The 10,752-nt window shown below is 36.1% G+C and overlaps 1 protein-coding gene across 1 annotated transcript; it reads right to left on the bottom strand.

Annotated features, from left to right (window-relative positions):
- LOC148691144 (uncharacterized) lies at positions 1-9,524 on the bottom strand. The gene is made up of 7 exons (XM_088684645.1): positions 9,509-9,524; positions 9,222-9,354; positions 9,027-9,161; positions 8,739-8,883; positions 1,962-2,213; positions 677-1,820; positions 1-575 (listed from the first exon to the last, which is right to left on the bottom strand). The coding sequence occupies exons 1-7, from the start codon at positions 9,522-9,524 to the stop codon at positions 1-3; spliced, it is 2,400 nt and encodes a 799-aa protein (XP_088540771.1).
- Positions 9,525-10,752: the final 1,228 nt, after the last annotated feature.

Genomic DNA, 10,752 nt, shown 5'->3' with positions numbered 1-10,752 from the left:
CTAATATCTCCCCTTATCAACTGATTTCTGATTCGGATCCAAACATAGATGATGTTTTTCAACAATAGGAGTATCAACTGGCTTACATCCCAGCATACCAGTTTCTTTTAACAAATCCAAAACATACTTACGTTGTGACAAGAAAATACCTTTCGACGATCGAGCAACTTCGACTCCAAGAAAATACTTCAAATCCCCTAGGTTCTTCATTTCAAACTCAGCCACAAGATTTCTCTGCAGCCTTGAAATCTCATCACAATCATCCCCAGTAATAATCATGTCATCTACATAGATGATTAGGGCCGTCACTTTTTCCTGTCTCCGTTTGACAAACAATGTATGATCAGAATGACTTTGGTAATACCCAATCTTTTTCATGACTTGAGTAAACCTATCAAACCACACACGAGGCGATTGCTTAAGTCCATAAAGAGACTTACGCAACCGACATACTCCGGTACTTCTACCAGCACTGTACCCAGGAGGAAAATCCATATATACTTCTTCCTCCAAGTTCCCATAAAGAAAGGCATTTTTCACATCAAACTGTTTTAATGGCCAGTTCATATTAGCAGCTAAAGATATCAGAACTCGTACCGTATTCATCTTGGCAACCGGAGAGAACGTTTCTTGATAATCTACACCATATGTTAGGGTGTATCCTTTAGCTACCAACCTTGCTTTGATATATTTTTCCTGTGAGATGTAGTCATGTATTGAAACATATTTTTATCATATGTCATATGATCCGTTGCCCCAGAGTCCAGAATCCAACCTGTATGGTGCTGTTTCTCGGAGGCTAAGAGAACATGTCCCATGGTACCTGTGTCGGACGACGAGGCACCCTGAGTACGAGTCAACAAATTCTGACCAGAGGCACTGGGGCTAGGCACAGCTTCCTGAACAGTGGGTGTAGCCACAGCAAGGGAGGCACGGCCTCCACTGGACCCAGCTGCTCCACGCTCCTTGGCACGCAATTTTTTCTTTAACTCTGGGAACCAATCAGGCACTCCATGCTTAGTAAAGCATGTATCCTCAGTATGACGGGTTTGTCCACAGAAATTACACTTCAAATCATCTTTATTTTCTCGGTTGAAAGGACGAGAATTTAAAGATTGATTAGAATAATTACAAGAACGATTTGTACCAGCCGGCCGAGATATCATTGCCATGGACGGCAACCCTCCTTGATTGTTACTTCCACCCATCATGGTAGCATGTCGTTGAGCTTCACGTCGAACAACAGAAAACACCTCCTCAACAGAAGGTAAAGGTTGAGTACGTAAAATATCACTACGCACTTTATCAAACACATCATCCAATCCCGCCAAAAAAACGTACACACGATCAATCTGAATTTCTTCTCGAAGCGTCTTGAGATCCACAGCATATACCATCTGGATTGGTCTCCGCTGATCTAACTCCTGCCAAACGGAGTTGAGATCAGCATAATACACACCAACTGGCCGACCCTCTTGACGGAGTCTGAATGATTTCACCTTTCTTTCATAAATCTGAGAAATATCTGACCCATCATAGTAGGTCCGAGCTACCTCTTCCCACACTTCTTTAGCAGTACGTAGGTGAATGAAAAAACCCATAATAGTAGGTTCCATGGAGTTGATCAACCACCCTTTTACTATTGTATTCCCTGTCTCCCACGTCTCATACTCAGCACTAGCCTCAGCCGGCTCCTTGGTACTCCCAGTCACAAAGCCCTTCATACCGCGTCCAGCAATGTGTATCTCCAAAACCTTGGACCAAAGATGATAGTTTGATCCATTTAACTTCACGGTATTGGGTACAGCAGACGCATCACTCTGAATAACGATAGGATTCACGACTTGATTATTGGTTGAGTTACTGCCCTCTAACCGCATCACTCCACTGCCTCCTGAGTCCATTCGGTGTTGCTCACCAAATCACCAAATCAACCCAAAAAACAACACGATACTACGTACACGCAACCACACCACACAGACAAAGAACTGTGCAGAGAAGTCCAACACGATACTACGGACACGCAGCCACACCACACAGACAAAAAACTGAAGCAGTACAAACGGATAACCAATTCTGATTCGTACACAACCCGCACGGCAGCAGCCCCAAGTTGCAGAAAAACCAGCAATTTGCAGAAACCCCAGCAATCTGTACACAACCCGCACGGCAGCAGCAAGGTATTGTGTTGCACAGCAGTATACAGCAACAAACTGCATACACAGCAGCAGCACACACCCACACGGCAACCTGTTTTCTGCAGAAGATTTGCATAAATAAGGTCAACCAAGCACAGCGGAAAAGAAAAAACTAGGGTTTTGGCTCTGATACCAAATAGAACTTTTACGGGAATATTTCTTCTATTACTTGTTTAGAAATATATACATGTGCTATCATAGTTTTACAAGGAAACAAAAAACATATACACAAACCTACTTAATAAAGGACTCCTATTATTTACATTCCCTATTTTTCCTAATATTGACTCACGCTAACATACGATGGGGCAATAATTATTTTACTAATCACAGATATAGGAGGTACACTAAGCTTGCTAATCTTAATTAATCATTCCATGATCACCGATATACTTCACAAATCTTATCCTTTTTCAGGTGGACCATATTCTAAACCCCACACTTACCACTTCCCAGTCCATCTTTACATTTCAAAACCTCAAAAAAATGCAATCACACAAACTTCTTATTAAATCTAAATTTCCAATTTTTAGGTTTTTCTGTATTCAACCATTCACAAACCCATATTTATACAACAACATTTAACCTCATGGAGGAACTCAAAGGGCGCTTGTGGTGTTTTAGCAATATAATTAGGAAATATTTTTGTTCATCTCTCTCAAATGATGATGATGATGATAATGATGATGACGACGACGACGCTCACCACTCTATTTATAACCGTTAAATAAGTTTAAATTTCGAAATATATGTAGTAGGTAGACATAAATCTCAAAATTTACTCATCCAATGATAATAGGATGATAAGTATTACCATCACTTGATAGTAATGAGTAAAAATGCACTCATATACTTACGTAAACAGGTAGATACATATACTTGTCATGAGATCAAATGCTGCCATCTGTAGCAATCCAAACATGGCCACTTTGAATCCCCTGTTCAGGCGTGATGGTCAAAAGCTATATGAGATGGAGCGCAATACTATTTTTTTTTTAATATGCTATAATCGCCCACCAAAAGATAAAAAGAAGGTTTGCTTCACAGATGTCATGACTTGAACTATTCCTTGGGCTTGACATATTTCTACAGTGGTGAATTTCTCGTTTGAATGTACTTTTAAAATGGTCGAAAGCGTTTTTAGTGAAAATATTTTTAGAACCAATCCTTATTAAAGATGTAAGTAAATCCTGAAAAAAAAAACACTTAAAGTGTTTTCTGGAATAAGCACATAACTAGTGTTTTTTACAGAAAGCACTTTAAGTGTTTTTGAAACCAAAAACATTTTCTCTAAAAGCATTTTCAGTCATTTTAAAAGCACATCCAAATGAGCCATATGAGTAAGTGAGTAGCTACTTATTACTATAGTCTAGTGGGGTTTTTTTTTTTTTTTTTTTAATTTTGATTTTGATTTTGATTTTGATTTTTTTTTTTTTTTTTTTTATTTTTTATACTTATAAGTGAGAGGTTTTAGTTCGATTTTCGCCAAAGGCGAATTTGAAAAACATTATTGCTAACCCATTATGAGGCTAATATCAAAACATGCAAAATTATTATGAGTAATGTTACAGGTATCATATTTAATTACTGATTACATCGACCTCTCATCTGACTGTAAAGCAAGTGGCGCTTTACCACATGGTGAAAATGTGTTGTGCCCTTGCATGACGGCGTGGGTTCGAACACCGTCAGTGACTAATCTAACATTTAACTTATTAACGCTATCACTTGACTCAAAAAAAAAAAAAAAAAAAAAAAAAAAAAAGCTCTATAAAATGAATATTGCTTGAGAAAAACAAGTTCAAAGCCTTTCTCACTTTTTTTTTTTTCAAGAGCAATAGTCGGTGCTTATATCGAAAACAATATTCCAACTGTTATATGGAAATAATTGATTGTTTTTGGAGATTGTATGCAGTACTAATTCATGATATGACATGTACATAATAAAATTTCACTCTCAACTCTACGATAGTTTTTATAAAAGTCTTTCATTTGCTTCTCTTCAATGCATATCCTATTTTTTGTCATAATTCTTCTAATGATCGATTCAACCTTTGATATGGTTATATTTCACCTCTTGAATAAGTTCAATAATGATCATAACAGCCCTATTGCTCCTATTGAGAGAACTTATGGTTAGATTTTTCAGAAATTTCTAAATGAACAATTTTCAACGAAAACTACATCCATTCATATTTGGACATAATTTCAACCTTCGTTACTGTTTAACCAGGTAGAAATTTTTAATGTCGTATGTCATATATAATTAGTTAATGACTAAAACTTGAGAATCCTATTGAGGCTATTATATTACTACTATGAGAGATGCGATCAATAAAGTAATCAACAAGCGTGATAGAAGAAAATTTATTGAGAAGATTCTGAGAATATTGAGAGATTTTGGCGGTTGAATGAGCTTGAAAGTACTGCCAAAGCTAGCCAAAGAGCCGGAGTACTCCTAGAGAAACAGCTAAAAGCAATAGAAAGTGATAAACCGAAAAACAAGATACAACTTTTCCTGTTGACCTTGATTTAATCTTGGTTAGCAAAGTTGAGTAGTTAAATAAGGAAAGTTCACATTGCCAAGAAACCCTATTTCTCATCCAAAATACTAATTTTGTTTATCTTGACAAAGTTTCCAAAAGAGTAATGTTAGGAAGTCTAAATTTGTAGACTAAATTAGCAAATTAAATGAGGTGTCACCACTAAAAAATGAGCACTTTTATCAACGATTAAGTAATAATTCAATCATAAACTTCTATATCATTTAGTTTACAAAATTTAGTCTACAAAGTTAGTCTCCCTAGCATTGCTCTGTTCAAAAAGAAGAAAAATGTTGGTGAGTTTATTCTTCAGGTGGGTTTGAGAATCCAAAAACGTCATACAATCACTAATTTCTATGTCATTTAGTTTACAAAATTTAGTCTACAAATTTAGTCTCCATAGCATTACTCTTTTCAAAAAGAAGAAAAATGTTGGTGAGATTATTCTTCAGGTGGGTTTGAAAATCCAAAAACGTCATTAGGATGAGATCGACTATCACGATCAAACCCAAACAATCTCCACGCCAGCCAAAATCATGAGCAAACCAGTCGAGTTTCAAATGACTTTTTGATAACTGTTCAGGTTCAGTATTGCCATCACCAATACCATCGATATTGTTCTTAACTTAACCACCTATTGCTAGTTGTTAAGCTTTATCAGAAAAAGTCTTGGTAATATTAGGGCCAGAAACTCTCATTTATTAATTGTATGTTATTTTGTCATATGCACGATGTGGCATTCTATTCTTGAACACGCGCCTTCACGCATGACCTTAATTATATGAGGTTACAAGAGAAACCAATTCCTACGTTGGGAACATATCAAGTCATTATACCCGACTTAGCATAGCCTTTCAAAAGCCCAGTCAACATTCATTCATTAGAGCCAATGCAAATTTTTGAATGCTGAGTCATTTAATATCCTTAAGTTGGAGCTACCACAATTTTTCAAGATCCCAACTCATGACGTTTCGAAAGAATAGCCTGATTTGATACCATGATAAACTTTTAGGCCCAACATGATTCACCACCAATATCACCAATATTGTCCTAACTTAACCACTTATTTGCTAGGTGTTGTGTTTTATCACAAAAAATTTCGGTGATATTAGGGATGTAAATTCTCATATATTAATTGAATATTATTTTATCATACGCCCGATGTGAGATCCGATTCTCCAACGGTTTTTAAACAAAAATGCTACAAAACCGTCCATGGTCAAATCCTAAAACTCAAACCTGGGCGGTGTAAAACAAATCACATTTAAGTACAGTAGGTACATATGAAATTTTTGGATGGAGCAGTGAAATGCATAAAGATAAGAATGAACATTAACTACGAAAGCATTTTGTTAGGGCAACACTGGCAACAACAATAATTGGCAGAGACGGCCCATAGGTAAGGCAAACAACGTGCAGCGTGCTTAAGGCCTCACTTAAAATAGGCCTCTTATTATCTTTATACCCTTATCGTATATTTTAAATTTTTTTATCATTCATCAGAAAAAAAAATGCTACTTCAACCATATTTTTCATACCACATTTGCACCACATTTTTAACGGAAATGGACATACATTTATTGGTGGGTTATACCTTTATTAGAGAGATAGTATAAACGTGGTATAAAAAATGTGGTAAATGTTGCATTACTCTTTATCATATTCTTGATTAAAATGAAAAAAAATCCCATATTCCCCAGAATTCTATCAAAGTCTTTTATGACAAGACTCTCACACTTGCCATGTTGTACATGTAAAACGCAAGTTGAATGACAACATCGGTATGGTTACTAATGTGTCATTTTAGCTAACAAAAGAGTTTGTGATAGACTACCAGTAGGTAGGAGTAGCCAACTTCAAAATCCATGAAAAGTCTTTTTTTTTTTTTTTTTTTTTTTTCATATTTGACGAATTTTTAACCTTAACATGTGGACAGCACTAATCGAATGACGTGAAACACCTATGGTTGTTGGGTTTCACACATCCACCAACCCGACTCTAATACCATAAAAAGTTAAAGAGCTCGATTAGAAGTACTTTTAAAAGGGTTTAAAGCGTTTTTAGTGAAAATATTTTTGGAAGCAATCATCAGCAAAAATACAAGTGCTTCCTGAAAAACACTTGGAAGTCCTTCCTATAAAAGCACTTCAAGTGCTTTTGGAGCCAAAAAACATTTTTTTATAATGCCTTCAATTATTTTAAACACTTCCAAACAAACCCAAAATTTCATCATAACACTAGTTAACAACCTAACTCTCTCACCTTCACATCCTCGCAAAAAAAGCCTCCGATTAAGTGAACACTTAGCGTTCCAATCTATTATATATAAAGAGAATGGAAAAGGTGAATAGTGATTTGGTGTAACCATGCTTCAACAAAAATATTTGGACAAAAATGCCCTCAAAACAAAAAACTTCAAGGGCATTCCAAAATAAATACATCAAATAAGGTAGGGGCATTTTCATCATTTTAACAATATTTCTTTAATAATTTATTTTTTTTGGTGCTCTTTTTTAATTAGTACCTCACAATAAGCTAGCAATAATGTGATTCAATTTCTTTATTTTTAAACACATTCAAAACATATTAAGAGGCGTGTAATGCCGGTTATAACAAAGGTTTTTCGCACACGGATAACAATGTGATAAGTTATCAAATAATATTTTTTTTTTAACAAACGATATTATCTACACTAAGGGGGAGAGAGGTGTGCTTAGTCTCACAATGTGCTAGCAATAATGTGATTCAATCAATTATTTATTAAATATTATTTTCTCTATTTTTAAACACGTTTAAAACATCTTAAGAGGTGTGTAATGCCAGTTATAAAAAAAGGTCTTTTACATACAGATAATAATGTGATTAAATTAATTGTCAAATGATTTATTTTTTTTAAATAAATGATATTATCTACACTAAGGGGGACGGGGTGGGCTTAGTCTTACAATAGGCTAGCAATAATATGATTCAATCAATTGTTTATTAAATATTATTTTCTCTATTCTTAATATAAATTCTATAGAGACTGATTTTATTATGTGAATTCAGCTGTTTTAATTGGTTTATAAGGGGTTTCTTCTAGGATGATTTAAGATTATTCATTTACTTCAAATATTTGACTTTCCTTTAGTCAATTTATGCATATAAATACATTTAAAACATATAAGTCGCGAGTAACACGCCGTAATTCAAAAAATGTCTTCTACACGTGCATGAAGGCTAGTATTACATAATATAGGTTCGTCGGCATAAAGAAAAGTTTATTGGTTATAGATTTTGAAAATTGTCCATTATGTTCGTCGGCACTCTCCTAACACTATTAAATTAAGGGGTGTGCTATTCACACACTCCATTTTACTTCTTACACACCTCTTGATAGTTTCTGTCCGTTGATCTTCTTCAATTCATCCGATCCGACGACCGAAAATTAAAAAAATATGTGAGAAGTAAAATGGGATGTGTGGATATCACACCCCTAAATTAAAAAGGGTCCATGGGATGATTGCTCCGATACTGTAAGCATTGATAAAACAAAACACAGAAAGATCCCACTACAAAAATATCCTACTCTTGATCCTATCCAAGTCGAAAATGGTCCCATTTTTATTTTTGTATTTTTATTGAGAATGATAGAAATTTCTATTTTTTTTAAATAGTTATTGCATGCTATCTATCTTATATAGTTTTCTTTCTTTTTTTTTAATAGGCCATCTTATATAATTATAGAATGCAATTCTAATTTAAACTTTTGAATATTGTATAAAATTGTTTAAATGCATAAGAGTGCATATGTCGTTATGCACTGGATATTTTGGAAGAAGAGAACTATATAGATGTCAAATTAGGCGTAAGTTTAACAACTGAAATCACTAGAAGAGACTGCATCCACCTCAAATCACTACAAGAGTTCTGACCACTCGATGCAAGGGCATCCAATACAAAATTCACCTCTCTAAAAAAATGAGAGAAGCAGATTGATTGAAACTTGCAGGCCAACCTCTGAATATTGAACAAGATCGAGCGTGTCCTCCAAGGAGCAAAAATTAATGTCTCCATTGATTGAATCAATAAGCGTCTTTGAATCTTCCTCCACTTTCAGGAAATTTAGACCTTTCTGAAAGGCTGCTCCAAGACCTTCTTTCCTTCAGCAACCATAACATTCGCAACACCAATCTTCCTGGCGCTAGCCAGAATCGGAGATCCAGTCTGAAGCCAAAGTACGAACCCACAAGCAGCTTGCGATAGTTATTGCCAATCACCAGATTACAAACCCATCCAAGATTACAGACCCATCAGTATCAACTTGAAAGCAGGATAATCCGGAGGTTTCCAACCGATGGCAGGAGGAACAGATTTAACTCCTTTAGAAGAATTACAATCGCGATAGTTATTGACAATCACCAGAGCTTTATGAAAAACCCTAGAAACAATCGAAAGTTGTTTATTAAACGGCCAATCGTTCCGATCTTTCCACAACTACCAGAAAATCATAAGAGCAAGGGAAAGAGGAGACAAGCCAACATCCAAGTTAGAATTGGCATCAAGATTATCAAGCCAATGAATCAGATCACCCTGCCCAACAGGATTAACTGAAGAGGGGCAATGGTTCAAATCTGCATTGCAACAGGGTATCTTAAAAATAAGTGATTAACGCACTCATCTTCCAGGTTACATATATGGCAGCAAGAGCTCTCCCAAGGACGAACTTGTGAATCCTCTCTTTCGTATTGAGTCTCTTTCGAATAAGAAGCCAAGCAAATAACTTACTTTCAGAGGAATGCATGACGTCCACACTTTATTCATGTGAGTAGTGTTAAAAAACGTAGTAGTAATCCGCACAATCGATATATCTGCTGATTTGATGGTGAATTTATCTTTAGTTTTAGGAACCCCAAACAAAGCTCCAGAGGAACGGATATGGCTTTAATAATATCAACAATATCATGAGGCACCATGCCATTAATAAAGCTTATCATATTAACAAGTTAACACAATTGTAAAACTAAAGAAAAAAATGTTGGATAGTGGCCAAAGTAGTGCCATGTTTTGTGGCTTTTTTCAAAGCCATGTTTTGTGGCTTTTTCAAAACCATGTTTTGTGACTTTTTCAAAGCATTGCTTTGTGGCTTTCGGATGGATGAAAGGAGGAGAAGAAAAGTGGGTTATTTTTATTTAAATGACTTGCCAAAGGAGAAGGAATGGATGAGGAAGGGAAAAGCATCCAAAGAGATGGTGTGAGCATTTGGCTCTACCATGGGCAAGGGTGAGAGAAATCAAGAGAGCTAGAGTGAAAGATCTCTTGTAAAAGAACTCTTGGGGTAGAGTGAGGCTCTTGGGAAAATTCTGTGAGTGGGTGTACAAGGGATATGGGATTGGGTTATGTCGATTTAACTCATGTATACTTGTACTGTTATTCTCATAGTGAAGAGCAATATCTCTCCGGGGACGTAGGCAGTTTTTTGCCGAACCTCGTAAATTTCTCTGTGTCTTTATTTCTTGTATTTTATTTTGTTCAACTGTGTGTGATTTTGGTGAGGTTGTAATCTGAATCTCGGTTCCGCACTAACGAACGGGCCAAGGCACAACAATTGGTATCAGAGCATCGTTGGGGGCTTTGGTTCGTTGGAGGTCCAGATTTGTTGTTCACCATGGAATTTTCAGTTGAGCAGTTTAAAGGGAGAGACGGTTTTGCTCTTGGTAAAGGAGAGTAATGGAGGCCTGAAGAAATGGAAGCCGTGTTTAGGGATGCTTGGATCAACTGCGAAAGTTGATGTTGAGGAAGAAGACAAAGGCCTCTTTCTTCTTACCTCACTTTCAGATTTGTACGAGAACCTTGTGAAACTTTACTGCAAGGAAAGAAACAGTAAGTTTGGAGCAGGTGCAAGCTTCTTTGGTGTGGAATGATACACACAAGAGACCATGGATGATGGTGGGCACAAGACTGCTTAAGCTATTTAAGGTTGAAATCGTGGAAGAAAATTGGAAAGAGGATCTGAGAGAGACAGCAGGTTC

The sequence above is a fragment of the Pyrus communis genome, chromosome 14, assembly GCF_041283825.1.
Source record: "Pyrus communis isolate YQ-2024b chromosome 14, ASM4128382v1, whole genome shotgun sequence".
Classification (NCBI taxonomy): domain Eukaryota; kingdom Viridiplantae; phylum Streptophyta; class Magnoliopsida; order Rosales; family Rosaceae; genus Pyrus; species Pyrus communis.
Note: the sequence above shows the minus strand (reverse complement) of the source record. Positions and strands in the feature narration are given on the sequence as shown.

What these genes read in the sequence shown, in the direction of transcription:
- LOC148691144 (XM_088684645.1), bottom strand. An exon ending in CTTGCTCTTATGATTTTCTG is followed by an intron (nt 9,162 to 9,221) that starts GTAGTTGTGGAA and finishes GATTGTTTCTAG; the next exon opens with GGTTTTTCATAAAGCTCTGG. An exon ending in AAGTTGATACTGATGGGTCT is followed by an intron (nt 8,884 to 9,026) that starts GTAATCTTGGAT and finishes TGGTTGCTGAAG; the next exon opens with GAAAGAAGGTCTTGGAGCAG.